Source organism: Halichoeres trimaculatus, unplaced genomic scaffold, assembly GCF_033239565.1.
Source record: "Halichoeres trimaculatus isolate MK-OKI-2021-1 unplaced genomic scaffold, fHalTri1.1 fHalTri1_scaffold_2, whole genome shotgun sequence".
Classification (NCBI taxonomy): domain Eukaryota; kingdom Metazoa; phylum Chordata; class Actinopteri; order Labriformes; family Labridae; genus Halichoeres; species Halichoeres trimaculatus.
Genome location: NW_027437180.1, coordinates 28,009,225 through 28,025,971, shown reverse-complemented (window position 1 = coordinate 28,025,971; position 16,747 = coordinate 28,009,225). Strand labels below are relative to the sequence as shown.

General features: G+C 39.6%; 1 protein-coding gene across 2 annotated transcripts in view; it reads right to left on the bottom strand.

Moving 5' to 3' along the window:
* fbxo41 (F-box protein 41) overlaps positions 1–16,747 on the bottom strand; it is a 59,716-nt gene that overhangs the window by 18,686 nt on the left and 24,283 nt on the right. For both annotated transcript variants that reach the window (XM_074687778.1, XM_074687783.1), the window contains one exon: positions 4,532–4,739. In XM_074687778.1, coding sequence (XP_074543879.1) covers positions 4,532–4,739 — 208 coding nt within the window. The remainder of the gene's footprint in view (positions 1–4,531; positions 4,740–16,747) is intronic.

The window sequence follows — 16,747 nt, the reverse complement described above, 5'->3', positions numbered from 1 at the left end:
CCTTTTTCTTCTCAAATCTTCCTAAAGTGAATGGGACAACATGTATCAAGAACAAACTTGAGTTTGATCGATGACTATATGTAATGTTTGACAGATGATACTGTACGTCTCACACTCCTTCCCAGTGAGGCTAAAATGTGCTTCTCTGACATTGTGCTACTTCAGCTGACCAAAACATAAATTTAACTTCCCCCTAAACCCATGATGATCCCTCTGGTTAATACAGCCTTTAGCTGAAAAATTCTCTATGTTGGATCGAAGTATGTTTGCAAAAGGGTGAAGAAATTCTAGTAAATAACAGAGAAGTTTCCTGTAAATCTCCAAGAAAATTTTAGCTTGAGGATATTGGATATTTTTCTAAAAATAAAATCCTTGGAATTTATTTTTCGTTATCAACTTAAATGACATTTTCAGAAACCGTGTTCTATGAAGTCAATGCTAACCGGTGTAAAGCCTGATGTCTTCCCACAAGGTGAGGAGAAGAAAGTGAGGACGATGTGCTGGTTCTCAGGTGTGAGCCAAGAAGTGACGACATGGACCTGTCTTTCCATCCATCGTTATTGGGAACGTAAGATCTATATCCAATAAGATGGACGAGCTAGCTGTGCTAACTCAGCAACAGAGAGAATACCAGAGAGCAGAGTAGCATCATGCTATTTACAGACATGGCTAATGGAGCTAACACTAGACGCCAACGCCACGTTGAAAGAGCTTCACCTGCTGTTAGCAGACAGGATCCAGAAGACAGAGACTGAACTGACTGCTGAAGAAGCTCGGTCCTGGACCCTGTGGAGGTGGAGGCTAGCTGAACTGGAGAATGATGGACAAGCTGTCAACATCTATTTTCTTATGAATCTTTTTGCACTTTCTATACACTTTCTTACTTTTGTTTTCTTGATTGCTGCTGTGACTTCAATTTCGTTGTACTTGTTACAATGACAAAGTTCTATTCTATTTTATTTATTTTTTCTTGTTTTGCTGTTGTTTACAATTTAGTGTTAATGCAGGAATTGCATTAACTCAACATTTGTTCATTTTCATGTCATTGTGCATGTAAGTTTTCATGTGCAAAGTGACCAAATGAACTAAACTAAACTGAACTAAACTAAATTAAACTAAACTTTCAAATGCTCATCAAAATGTGTATAATTTTAAGAGGCTAGCTACAACAAATATGACAATTCTTGAAAATTTATTTATAATGTCATTTAAAAATATTCCATCAGACATGTCTCCATGCATGTCTGCTTATAACAAACCAAAATGTTTAATTTTGTACACATGTATAGAAGCAGATAAATGCAGTTAATTTAAGTACCTACAAATTGCTTTTAATTTTTGTTCATTTTCAACTTTGAAAATTACTGCAATTTTTAGTTTTAAAATTTCTAGTTTGAAGACACTTATGAATAAAGTTCAGTGACTTCTTATGTCTTTTACATTTTTTCTTTGAAATTTCTACTCCACTAACTTGGTTGCACATTTCATCACAAGAGCTGCAGTGGTCAGCAGACCTATCAATCACAGCTTTATACTGCACTTTCATCCTCCACGAACTGACTAAAGCTAACATTCACTGAATGATACAATCCAGACATAAACCAGTACGATGACATCTTTTTTGAGTTATTTTCAGTTTCTCTCTCCTGCTGCATCTGTTAAAAAGCCCAAGCACCCCGCACCACTATATAAGAGTTAAAACTGCCTTCGCCCTTCACTTCCTTTAGACTCAGCTTGGCTTGAACTAGAGTGTGAGCAGGAAATAAGTCATCCATCCGCTCTCTCACTGTCAGTCCTAAAATACCTCTGTGGCTCTGAAGCCTGTCTCCCAGGAAATGAGGGCGACCTCTGTGATGAGGTGACACAGAGAAGGAGGTCACGGGGTCGTGAGCTTGGACGGGTGGTATCGCTGGGCTTCCCTTGGCTTCGTAAGAAGGTGCCAACCAGTCTGTGACTCCACACATGTACTTGTCAAGTCGATTATTCACAGAGCTGCACACAAACATGAGACTGGCTGGTGGTTTGATCCAAAGAGAGGAAGTCTAAATTTAGGGAGCAGTGTTTGAGGTCAGTTACAGGCCAGACAGCCCTGTTTTAGAGCTAAAGGAAGACAGAACACCATGTGCCTCAATTTACATTTAAACAGGCTTTTGCAGCGTCGATAATGAGCCATCTCTAAGATTACACACTGTACAGTACGACTACTTAAAATGACTAAACACAGTGTGTCCCTGAACTCGACGATAGTGATCTGAGGCGATCATAAGTGCTGCTCATTTCTCAAACCGTGCACAAAAATGAAAGGGCTGTTTTCTCTCAGGCTGATTCAAATCATGTAGGAGACAGATCTGGTTTCCATGGCAGCACACCAATGTGTGCAAAACAGGTTTCCCCTTTTTTCTCTAAAGGTGTTTGATAATTTGAATAAGTGACATTTTTAAGAGGAGAAGTTGACTGATTGGACAGTTTAAGGTGTCATGTAACAAGGCAAATTCAGGATGGGAGAAAGAAAGACTGTGAGCCAAAGAGAAAAAGCTCATCTCTAGATCCCAAAGCAGGATGACCATTTCTTCAGCTCTTAATCTGACTGTTAAGATAAAAATCTATATTTACAGTTGCAGCAAGAAGAGGGAAAACTTGATTGCCTTGATGTTATGTAATATTGTATTTAGATACAGCTATTTTGAGATAGATGGCAAGGGCTGCTTTTGCAATAAGTGATTTTGAGAAAGAGCTGGAACTTCTGTGCTAAATAGAGAAAAACCTGCTCTCAAAACCTTCCTAAAATGTTTGCTTCAGCTGTTGTGAAAATCATATTTGTGCACAGGAGAAACAGTGACCTTTGACCTTTTATGTCCCCAATTTTTCTCCAGTTTTTCCTAGAATCCAGCTGAGTATTTGAGCCAAATGCAAAAACATTTCCTTATAATGCCTCTCTGAAATTTTTCTGTAAGAGAGATGAGAATGAGGGAAACCTAGAAAAAGAAAACACCCTCCAGTCAAGGCTGTGAGTGATGTGGAGTGCAACAACAGGTTTATGTAACTCAATATTAAAAAAAACATATTTAACAGTTTAATTACATCCATGCTAATAGGGTCAATGAGAAGTATTGATGGATTCATTTCTAGGACAGGGGGTGTGACAAGTGAGCTGGATTACTTCACAGGCTTTAAGCACACATTCATAACAAGCTACATGTTGACATCACCTGTTCCACTAATGGACATGGACTCATGGTAAAGAACTAAAGCCATCTTTTCTTTTTTTCATTTCAATCTTTGAGTTGTTCTTGTTTATTGAATTTTGTCTGCATGGACAAATGTTCTTGTTAATCACCTTCCGCCATGTTAACAGAAGCAGACTTGTTGTCTCCGGTTCTCTGAGTCCATAATGGATTTGACCTGTGGTACTTAAGCATGACATCCGTCAATATAATCAATGCTTATGCACTATTCAGAAGCTAAGTGCTGCTGTGTCAAGGCCTGTCACAAAGCTGGGAGTTGCTCTTTAAACAATTATCACAGAGGAGTCTAGATATAATATCGATAATTATACTGTCGTAAAAATAAATGTATGAATTTAGTTAAATATGTAACAGTTTTATGTAAAACACAGCTCATAATGATGCAAAGTTTGGTAACACTTTACTTAAGAGGTACGCAAATTTCATGGCACTTAGGTTATAATTCGACAGTTTTTTCTTATTTCTTTGAAATTACTCCTGAAATTTCTTGACAATTTGGTGAAAATTAGCGCATAACTTCTGGCCAGATTCTGTTTTGCAGTGTGCCTGTACTCGCAGTGTCTATCACAGTCAGGTAAGGTCAATCTACAACCCCACTCTTGGTGAATATCACACCTGAAGCCTTCTGTTATATTATGTAAAACATTATAGGCCTAATCATAAAGGTATATCGTTTTGCATGAGATCTCATTTGTGCATATCAACAAACTCTGTTCTAAAAAACTTGGTAAAATTTAAAAAATAGCTATCAACTGCTTATTGAGAGACTGAATTATTCACTTCACATTTCAAAGGTAATTATCAGAGGAAAAAATGAACTTAACTTCTGTATTAAAGAACTAAGCAGCTATTTATTACCTGCTTCTCTGAAAACAGCAGAAACCTTGGGATACTTCTTAAAACATTTTGTAGTGGGTTATGATTTAATTTCAAATAAATTATTTGCTAATCATCACCTTCTTATCTTGCAATTTGGAGTAAATTTGAAAAAAAAAAACAGGAAAAAAACAGTAACCTACCAATTGTGACTTGCGGCAATAAATTTGGGCATTATTTTAAAGAAGTTATGTGCTAATTTAAAAAAAAAAAAAGAAAAAAGTTAGTCTAATTATTACCCAAGTGTGATGAAATTTGTGTGTTACCCAAAGTTTTAATATAGCTATCTGCATTGCAGTGATTCAGTCAGTTGTCTTCATGTTTGACTGATACATTAATTGTTGTTGTTGTTGTGTTAGTCTGAAATGAAAAGACCATACATTGCTTCTGAGTGCCCCCTGTCTGCTCACCTGGCGCCCGTTCCCCTTCGAGGCCTGGAGGCTGCAGCGGCCAAGGCTGCCGTTAGGTGTAGTGCCACAGCTGCTGATAATCTGCAGCTGTTTTTCTGCTCGGTCCGCCCGGTCCAGAAGCTCCTCAATGAACTGCTGCAGACGCACTTTGGCGTTGGCTTCTCGTGCCGCTGTCTCCTGCAGGAACTGGTCAATCTGAGCGACTTCCCTGAAGACAGACAGAGAGAAGCCAGGATATCAAATCTGTAGTATGATATCTTATAGGTGTTGTTATAATCTGTCTGAGAAAAATACAGATGTGCTGCATATTACTCCTGGTAAGCATGTGCAGCTCAGATGATTGTGTTCAAAAAATGGTCTTTGTTTTACTGCAGGACCTATTTTTACAAACTTCTCCCTCTTTAGCACCAGCTGCTGCTCTGCCTTTTTAACATGCAGACTACACACACTGACACCTGGTGACAGAGACAAATACACCACAGAAACACAAAGAGAGAGGGTGAAAACAGGAATAGGAAGTGAAAGAGCAGCTGGATATTCATACTACCTTAGGCACAGCAGGTCCAAGTTCATTAAAGGGACAGGGTGTTACTAACACAGACACAGAGAGGAGTCGATTGTCTTATACCAGTCTCATCACTGTCGGGGAATGGTCCTGCTGTTGTGTTCGTCCAAACTAGCCTCAAGTTATAACCAAAGAAACAGACCAATGTCAGTCATTACTTAAATGAAAGCTGCCCTGGAGATCCAGAAAACTGGAGATGTGCAGATTAGACATTGCCACCCCTATCCTGAAACATCTCTGCTCATCTGTTAAACCACATGGGGGCAGCAGAAACAAGTTATGAACACAATTCTTGTTTCAGCTCTGAACACATCTTCATTTCAGCTCATATGTTCATAGGCTGAACTTGTCAGCTGACAGTTGCTTATTTACACATCCAAGATGTGCACAGCTGTAGTATTTTATATCTCAAACTGAGCCTCTGTTAGATACTGTGAAGGTCGTGTGAAGTAATTTCTTTAGCTCAAATCTGATTCAAAAAGAACTCAGACTACCAGAGCAGATAGTGCAAAGCTGGAAAGCCAAACAAGGAGCCGATACTCACTCACAATATTTATTAAAGCTACTTGAAGCAAGTTTGCTTTTCACACTGCAGCCAACAGAAATTTTCCTCATGGATAAGTCTGATGTTTATTGTTGGATAAATCATTTATGTAATAAAATGTAAATGTGTGAGAGTTAATATCAGCTACGACTGGAAACAATGTGGGTGAGGGTAGCAAGACTGAACCAGTGGAAGCTGCATGTCCCAATAATTGTGAGCAGCAGGAAACTGAAATGCTCCAGAGACTTCTTGTTTCAATCCTACTTTTCATCAAAGACAAGCCATTTCATATTCAAATACTTTGTCATCAACCATTCTGCAGAGCTTCCTTCATCCTTTTTTCCTTCATTTTAATTTGTAACAACCTCTACATGGGGCGTCTTCCATCCCTGGAACATGTTTGTCTCTGTATGTCCTTCGAAACAGCCTGAGCCTCCACTGTCCAAACAAAGCAGCCAGGAGAGCTTAGCAAAACCACGCAGACATCTGACCTTGACAGAGACAGAGGAGCCATTAAAGAGATCAGAGCGTCACTGTGGACAAGACAGAGGGACATCAAATCTGAGCCTCTCCAGGTTAAATGTTTTTTTGTTTTTTGTTTCAAAACAAGCAGCTCATAAAGACACAATCATGTCCAGCCTTTTTCAAGAATCCAATACTACTAACCATTACAGAAAACGGAGTGTTCAAAAGCAGTAAGAGCACACTGGATTTTCTTGAATCCAGGGCACAGAGATAAGAATAGTTTAGAGTCTGGCACAGTTCTTATCCTCCGAGCAAAGATTACAAAATATGACTCCAAAATTAGACTGACCTTAAGGGGAAATGAAAACAAATGTGCTTTATATATCTGTAAATAAACAATCAGGAAACAATAAAGCCAGTTCAACCACAACACCATCTCTTTTCTTATTGGTCCTGGTAAAGGTTTATGTCCTAAGTTTTCTGCTGATGAAATGCTCAGGATGGAAAGTTTGAGTTCACACACACACACACACACACACACACACACACAAACACACACACACACACACACACACACACACACACACACACACACACACACACACACACACACACACACACACACACACACACACACACACACACACACACACACACACACACAAACAGCCACATTGTGTGTGGCAGCTATTGCCCACTGTTGCATTTGACAGATATTTTATCAAACATGGTAAATTAACAGGGTTAGGTGTATTATTTCTGTAAGGTACACAAAATACTAACAGCTATCAACAGTTGTACTAAAACAGAGGAGCTTAAAGACGGGGTATTGTGCTGTTTTTTTTTGTGGGTGATTTATCCTGACTCTGTTACCCCAGAAGTAGCTTCACATTATTTAAATAATAATTTAAAAAAACTCCCTATTTATGACACAATGTTGTTTTAGAAAACCCTTATTTCAAATGTTTCATTTTAGCTTCTGTCTCTTTAAGCATCCTTACCCCAAAAATTCCCTTCCCTTGGATTGGCCAGCCCTCTGGAGGCCTGTCAGAGGCAGAGCTGTGTACAGATCTTGGTGTCTGAGGTCTGTCCTCCAATGTTTCATGAACCAGTTAGGGGGTTCTTATGTGATGACCTCATCCTTTCAGCAAGTCTCATTAAAACCTCTTGCTAGTTTTAGCTTAGGTCCAATGGAAGCTAATGGGCCACCAAATCCTTTTAACTTTAAATGTGTTCTGATTGTCACTACCCTTAGTCTCTATGGTTATTTTTCAACTGATGACAATTTGTCACATCCACAGAGTTTATATAACCAACAACAGCGGCCAAAGCAGACTGACATAACATATGAGCTTCTGACCCCAAACATCCTAAATGTGAGATGGTAGTTCTTATTTAATCTTGCATTACGTGGAAGAGGTTGTGCCTAAAATATGTTGTTCTGTAAGATTTAGGCAGTATGTCTAAAGCTCAGACTTCTTTTACCCTTATCCTTATCAAATAACAAACTATGCTCTTTACAATCTGAAAGCACGGAATGAATTCAGCTCCTTTAAAGTATTCAAAAACTTTTCAGCATAGGTCATTCGGGGTCAAACTGAACAACTGAATGAATGTAAGGGACAACGTCTGGTTTTATTCACGTAAAGAGACATAATAAGCATGATCAATTAAGCTTTGAACTTGTCCTTTTCTCTCTATCTTAACTGTTTTTTACTTGCTGACCTGCTGCTTAATAAAGGAGCTGTGTATCTAACAACCCCCACCCACACAGTCACAACCTCCTGACTCAAGTCTTATCTAACTTCAGCTAATTTGAATCTTAATTTTCAAGCTGTTACATCTTTCTCTGACCCTGACTAATCCTTGAAGCCTCTTTCGTTGACTTTACACCCTCTGGGGAGCAGTTAAACAAGTTGAGACAAGCTGAGCAACATTGAGATATTATGTTGCTAGGCACAGCCCTGTTGGCTATGGCTGCCTCTTGCAGCAGCTATCTCTTCTTTGTCTGTTTCTTTTTTTCGTAATCTTTGTATTTGGAGTGGATCATTACTTTGTATGGCTCATTTGTTGGTCATGGGCATCAAACTTTCTGTGGTATCAGTGATATTTTTACTACTTTTTCTCCTGTGTTTGTCTGGAGATCCTACATGTAACCATGGCTGCATCGTTTACATGCAAAACTCAGCTGTTAGCAGCCTGTAGCATGTTAATGCTAACTGGTGTAAGGCCTGATGTCTTCCAACAAGGTGGGGAGAAAGAGGTTTGGACAACGTGCTGGTTCTCAGGTGTGAGCTAAGAAGTGACGACATGGACCTGTCCTTTCATCCATCGTTATTGGGAACGTAAGATTTATCTCAAATAAGATGGACAAGCAACAGATGTAATACCAGAGGGCAAAGTAGTATCATGCTATTCACAGACATGGCTAACAGAGCTAACATCAGACACCAACGCTACATTGGAAGCACTTCACCTGCTGTGAGCAGACAGGATCTAGGAGACAGAGATATTGCATGACTGAAGAAGCTCAGTGCTGGACCCTGTGGAGGTGGAGACTGGCTGAACTGGAGAATGATGGACAAACTGTCATCGTCTATTTTCTTGTTGACCTTTCTGCACTTTCTATATACTTTTTATACTTTTGTTTTCTTGATTGCTGCTGTGACTTCAATTTCGTTGTACTTGTTACAATGACAATAAAGTTCTATTCTCCTTACCAGTGTAAAAAGTTGTGGGGACAAACTGGTTAGCAAAATGTTGCTCATGTGCACCTCCAGTAGACCAAAGCAATGATGGCAGCATGTTTCCAAATGTCACATTGAGGTGAGCTCAAAATGTACTCAACTAGCTCTTAGTCTCGGTTATTTGATATTGTAAAAAGAGGTTTAATGCTACATTTGAGAGCTTTGTGGAAAAATACAGCTCATGCAGTACTGTGTGCAAACAGACATAAAACACAAGAGTCATGGTTTCACCCTCAAGATTAAACCCAGAACAAGCAGGAATTCAGCAACGCATCTACACCATACGACGCCGAATGTGTAGACTTTAAATTCGTTAACCTCACCAGTAAAGCATATAAGGCACCTGCCATGGGGTTATTTTGGCTTCACTTTCCACGCAGACAAGAGCAGACGTCACATCATCCATCTTTATACAGACACTAGGTTGAACGAATTCTCCACGGTCAATATCTTAGTCTTTGCTGAATAATCAGAACAGATCAAACTAATTACGAAAAGAGACAAAAGATTACACACACTCGATATCCTGCTCTTCATTCATGCATAAATATGGGATGAGAATGGAGGAAGACAGATGCTGTGCAAGTGCTCTTGTCAAAATAACATGCATCAGCAAACAAACTCAGCACAATAAATCACTGAGTCATCCGACTCTGTAAAATGCAAATCATTAAAGAGCACAAGTATTTATTTGAATTAAATGCGTGGAGCTGTACCTAATTTGATGATTTAGCCTGAAGCTCCAGTTTTGCTCTCATTATTCAACATGCAAGCACAATGACTGAACACCGTTTCAACTTAAGCCTCCAGAACAAAACATAAAGCTTCCTCTCAGCTGTTTACAATCGAGTGGATGTGGTTTAATGGCACTGTACATGGGGAGATTAACATTTTGGCATCAGAGCTGTAAAGCATCTGTAATTTGTCTTAATAAATTATTAATTGCATCAGATTTTTGTTGTTGTAGGAGACAGATTCATCAATCCCAGAAGGAGGAGTGTGTTAGAAGCAACACAGGAAAGACTTTGCGTCTCCTTCTCTGTGTGAGAGGAGGATGCACGGATGCAGCAGAGCGCCTGGTGAGCCAAATGCATCCTCATGGAGAAGGAGGGGAATCAGAAATTTGATTGAAACACCTGAGGTGGGTAGTGGAGGGTGGTGGGGCTGGGGTGGGGGGCTCTTTCAAATCCCATGGGACATGCAAGGAGAATAGAGGAGGACGGAAGCAGAAGAGTGAAGCTCGAAAAAATATCCATGAGAGGAGAGAACAGGCACAAAGGCTGTGAGGAGGTAACACTGCAGAGGCTAAAGCAACAGACAGCAGAACAGAAATCTGCAGTCATGTGGAAGCTGAAAGCACAGGAGGTTCCACGGAGGAGTGGAGAGAAATGGGATGTGGCTGCTTCCTGTTGTCAATCCTAATTTTAACACACACATACACCTCTCGCTCCACAGCGTGACTCACTCTTTGACACCTCAGAAATAAAGCCTCTGGGTAACAAACACGCCTGCTTGTTTACCCACACTCAGGGGGAGCTGGGGTAAAAATGCAGAGTGCTATCTTTCCTGAGTGATAAACATGCAGGTCGTTAGTCGTGGCTATGATTTAGAGAAAATGAATCCACGGTGGATTGACTCAGTCCTCAAAACATATCCTCGAGTCATATCTGTGGACAGGGAGAGATATGTGGCCTTTGAGCTTATGTTTGTGTAGAGTTCAGAGAGTTCAGCTTAAACACAGGTGTAAATTCAGCTTTAGTCATGCATTAACAAACTTGGCTGTTGGACTGTTCAGCACACAAATATCCTTGTCAAAAAAAGAGCCGAGCTTCATGTAAGGGAACGAACAGCATAAATTTACAGAACAGTTAGTCATGATTGTAAATAGAGTTATTTGAAGGGATTTATAACACTCTCTATAGCTGATGAAAACATATGGGTAGAAATAACTGAGTGAGCAGTTGGTTAGCTCTGGGATCTGTCAGATGATAACGGGATCCCCCATCCACCGTCTTCATTCAAACTAGGGATGCACCGATATGAAAATTTTGGCTGATACCGACATCTGATAGTAATATTGCTGTTGAGGTCGATAACCAATATTTACCAATACCAATACTTGTAAAAAACACAAAACACAAACAATCTGAGACGATGTGTCAGGGTATTTCAGAAAGAACGAGTGGTGTAGTCATGAGACGACCATGGAGAGGATCAAAGGATAGAGCACCCCAGATGAACCTGATCAAAAAAGTTCATTTTGTCTGTTTTTTTGGATCAAATGCAGGAAGAGAGGCATAAAAGAGAGGGTCCACTCTTAGATAGTTTTGGTGTTTAAACAGTCATAGAAAACAATATTATTTGGGGTCTTGAAGGATCGTTCCTAATGCTCTGAAAATGGCCGGCAGCTTACGAGTAAATATCAGCCCACTTTTACATATCAGCCAATGCAGATATGTTAAAAAAAACTCCCAACATCGGCCAATACGGACATTGATACCGATATATTGTGCATCCCTAATTCAATTGGAATTAGAGCAAAACCATGAAATGCTGAAACTGAGAAATTTGTTTTATGACATATTCTGATTTAAGACCGGCAAGGTTGTCCAAAAAAATGGGGAAAGGGACAACAAATCACTGCAAAAGTATTTTTATACTAAAGAAGAAAATTAAGCGTATGTGCAACAGTTTGGTAACATGACACGTCCCAGATAAGACAAATTCAGAGCAGTGGTCCTCCATGCAAAACTGCACTTAGTGTTGGGATTTCCCCAGCAACAGTACTTGATACCATGGTACATGAAAATTTGGAGAAGGCTTTAAACAATACTGTGGTTGGATGTGATTTCTGGTTCCTCGGGCATGTAAAAAAAACAAGACTCTGTAGTGATTTGAAACATGATCCATGAACTCCTGCAACTTGACCATTTAAGCCAGGCTAAAGCAAAGTGTAAAACAGTTGTGTGGTCTGACAAATCAAAATTTGACATTCTTTTTGGACTCAAGGGATGCGTCTTAATCTGCAGAGGGAAGGAACCGTCCACTTGTAATGAGTGCAGAGCTCTAAAGCTAGTACCACTGATTGTACGGGGATGCTTGAGTGACCATTGCATGGGGAGCATACACAACCTGGAGGGCAGCATTAATGCAGGACAACATGCACAGGTTTAAAAGCAACATGCTGCTGCAACCCAGACGGTACTCTTCAGAGAAGACTTTAGATGTTTGGGAAAAAATATATATAGAGAGAACAACAGTATGGCTCTGTAGAGGTCCTCAACATATCACCCAGTGAAAACAGTTCAGGCATCATGAAACTAACAATACAGCTGAGGAGACCCTGATTGTTGAGCTGTTCTCTCTGGGGGACCCCGTCTTATCTTGTATCTTAATAATGTTATACACCTCCCATTGATGCACTGCATTGAATTACATACAAGTGATAAGTACTGATGCTAACAACGTGCCTCACTTAATTCTCACATGTAAACAAACAGCTGTGATACAATCAATAGCATTGATTAAAGAGAATAAGGTCATAGTTCTTTGTTTAATTTACACCACACATTCCCCCCTCAGTGCCCAAACAGCAAACCTTAGTCCTGCTCTCTGCTGCTTTCTGTGATAAGCTTCAATCGCGCACTCAGTCACTAAATATGCATTTACATTCAGCCACCTTCTTGTCCCTTCAAGCTCTTGGAACTACAACATTTGGAATTTATTCTTTCTCTGCCAAAACCTAGGCCTCAAGAGCTTGCAAACATTCTGATTTTTTTTTCTTCATCATACAAAAGAAAAATGGGCTTTGAAGACCTAAATTAAAGCCTATGCTACTGCATGCGCTCAGGGAAATAATGAATAGCTAAGCAGACCATGTTAAATTTCCCCTTCCACTTAACAACCATAACAAATAGTCAAGTATAGCAAAGACATCCAGCTGCACAGAGTCTGATTAATAAGGAATGATCTTCTGAAGGAGTCTGCTTAAATGTTAATTAGAATCACTGGTCAGCCTCCTTTCACAGTTGTCATCATCTCTGTCCATTAATTCAAAATTATGCCTCATTAATATTTAAAAGCAGAGCTGACTAACTGAGAGGCTTCAGCAAAGAAGATGAGGATGTCGCATGAATATAAGCTTTTAGAGCCATGACAAAGAACAGATGTTTGTATGTTGTTGTGTTTTGACAATTGAATAGAACATTTTTTTTTTTTTAGGTAGACCACACTTTGTCAAAATTACATTGTATCTCACACATCTGTAGGCGTTACACACAGAGAAAAAAAAGGTGGGGGGTTAAGAGAGGAGATGTGCAGGTAGAACAGTGGAGGAGATGAAAGGGAGGAAAGGATGAGAGGGAAAAAAAGGACAGAAGAGACACTGGCTGAAGTAAACAGCAGCCAAAGCCTCAGACTAAGTGATGTGACAGGTTTTGTAGAGAACCACTACATCAGGTTGTGGCTCTGTTCAGACAGGAGGACAAACAGACATATTTTGCTTATGAAAAAGAAATCACATATGGCAAAGTCTCTCAGCAATAAAACTAAAGAATGATGATGCTTTTCATCATGTATGACAAAGAAACCGAGTTATTCATAGTTGGGTTGTTTATCTTTGGAAGGGCAGCCAGTAGGGGTGGGAGAAAAAATTGGTGTCGTATTGTGATCGTGATTTTTTGTTCAAAACCCTCATTTGTTTTTTCAAATTTAAATTCTTCATTTCAGTCTTTGTTTATAAGCTGGTTTGGAAAAAGGTTGAGATGTCAGTAGGGATGGGCACCGAATTAGATACTTTGAATTTTGTCAAAAGTACCAGGTATTGATTCAAGTAAAACCAAAAGGTACCATTGTTGGGTACCTAAATGCATCCTTGTGACTGTGAGGGAGTGGAGGAGTAGTTGATTTTCCATGCTGGACATGAACACAGCATTTCAAGGTTATATATTGTAGAATATATTTGTTAAATTGTAGATTTCCAAGATTATATTTAATTATTATCCAAATTGATATTTTTTACCACATAAACACAAAAAAGTACCAAAAATTGGTAAAATTAAAAAATTAAAAAAGCAAATTTGAAATCGTAAAAATCAAAACTATCCAATAATCATAATTAAATCAAATCAAAATCAGCTCCCCAAAAATCGTAAAAGAATCAAATTGGAAGAAAAGCACATCGTCCCAGCCCTAACAGCCAGTTCTCCACTTTCTCACAATCATTCATCCTAAAAACTTGATTATTGATTGTTCATGAGTGAAAGTGTGAATGTCTGTCTCTTCATTTTACCTTATCATAGGCTATCAACATGACGAAGGTCTATCTTGGGCTACCATGACCCTGAAAGGGAAAGGCTGTAAAGATGCTAGCATGTGATTGACCATGACAAAACAGAGTCAGAGTTTTTGTATAATCAAGTATTTCCATAAAAAAAGGTATCTAAATGCTGAAACCAGTAGTCACCTTTTAACACTGACTTCAGTTGGAAAGCTTATCTCAAGGGATTGGCTAACCACTGCACCAACAAGCCATGCAAGAAAAAAAAGAACTGAAATAAAGCTGTCAAAGTGTTTCTTTTATTTCAGAAAGACTGGTGAGGTAAGTGTCTCCAAAGATGACAGGAATGTTTTTGTTTTTCCCACAGTAGACGAGCAGATGAATGCTGCTTTGGACTGATGTAAAGGATACATGTATTTCCATATATACACAGGAGAATACTCATTCAGCTCTATGCCATTTGACAGCAACAACAAAAAGAGAAATAAATCATGACAGCATTGTCTCGATATCGTGTTTCATCTGGAGAACTAAACCCACTCTGACACTGAGCCCCACTGCATCCTCCGAGCGTCGTTCACTCTGATGATCAGAGTGAGTCTCCATGCGGCGGTTACTTCAACCTTTCATGTCAGCTTTAACAAAATGAGGAAGAAGAGACACGTGTCCACTGAAAGCTTGGCTGCAGCCTCCTTCCTGTTTCCTTTTTGTGTTTCATCCGGCCTTGAGGACGACACGTCAGTCTCCTTCCTTTAGTGACAGACATGAGTGGGTCTCTGCTCATAAATCCTGCTCTGACTGAAGGCCGAGGATCCACTGGCTCATCTGTATGTTTCAATCTGTGATATCTAAAGTTAAGGAGAATACTATCCCCTTATGATCCACTACTTATCACAATTGGAAATCTGAATGTAGTTTCTACGTGCATAGTTTTGTTTCCATCTAAGTACCATAAAAATCAAAGATTTGAGTATCTAGCTGTGGGCTCTCTAAGTTTCTCACAGTGCAGGTTTATAGATGCGTGCATGCTGTATATCTATTGTTCTTTGCATTTAAATGTTTGGTTATCAGCACTGCAACGTATTCTGTCATCCAAACAATCAGCTAGCTTAGCCCTAATCTGTCTCTACAGGGTCACACAGCACTTTTATAATCTAAGATACAGCCCTGATTACGTCCATCTTTTTGGTAGGTGTGAAAAGTTTTCTTAAAGTCTGGGCCCTCCAGGTTCCTAGAAATCCTCAGATCATGTTTTACTCTTTGCTTTACATTTGAAAGCCTTCAGATGTACCACCACGCCAACACTCCCCGCCTCCCTCTCTCTCTCAGTCGTGCCTTAATGAGGAGAGCTAGCTGAGCCCTGACAGCTTCACTCTGCATTCAAAACAGCTGCTCAGTGAAAAACGCCCTTGTCTTTTTGAAGGGAGCGACAGTGACAGCAAATAGAGAGAATCCTCCATGTTCTGTGGTGCGTTTAGAGCCGTCAGCTTTCTGACACTGCACAGGGAACTCTTTCTTTATCATAGCTGCTTATAGGAATAAATCAAGCCTTTGTGTACAAGCCAGGCCAACTGCAGCAGCTCTGTGTGTATGACTGTGTGTGTGTGTATCTGTGTGCTGAATATGATATGAAAACCTCACAGGACTTTCCTCTGCACTGCTCTCCTCCCTTTTCAGATCCAGACCATCTGCAAATTGCAATACACAACTGCAATGCTGCAACATTTCCCCCCTCTGTTTGAGAAGTAAATGATGGGGTAAAATCTTAATTACACTGTAATGTAGAACAACACAGGAATGCCAAAATGTGTTGCTACAAAATTACTATAACTGCCCCCCTTTAACATGTTTCCAAAAAGATTTGTCAGGAAGTATTCATTGTGAGGCAACAACCAACAATTACTCAAAGGATCTTTCAACACACCACTGTCTTCCTCACTTAATGGTTTGGAACTGCAGATCTCTAACAGTGAAGATGCATTAATCCAACTATCTAAGCCCCGAGCTTTGGTACTGGCCAATACCGATGCAGATCTGGCCCAATACTAGTATTAACTGAGCATTCTCTATGCTTCAACTTGAGGATGAGACTGAGAATTATATTTGGGAGACGTCAGCCTTTTCCAACCTTGCAAGCCAAAATGAAATAGAAAGTACATTCGAACTGACTGTATTATCACTTTGTGAGATTATAAATGTGTAAATGTGTGGTGAATAAATCCATTAATACTGGCAGGAATTACAACTTAACTGTAAACCTCAGCAGTGGATAAGTGAGGAAATAAACTCGCACCAATTGCAAGTTGCTGTCAGAGTTGTTGGTGAAAGTATAATGTTTCCAAAATGCTGAACCACAAACATGGTTGTTATAAACACAGAAAAGCAAAGAATTGAGTTTATCAGATCTGCCACATTGAATGGCTCTCCGTCACTGGTACCAGCTTCTTGGATAAACTGCAACCCTGACTATGCCTACATATATACAGTACTAAGTTAAATCTAAATGAAGGGGTCATTTTTCCTCAGATTAGTTAATAGATCGCCTTCAAAGTTTTAAAAAGGAGGCTCAAACTGTAAAGCTCACCTGTTTCCTAGGAACTCAGCTTTAAAGTCTGTG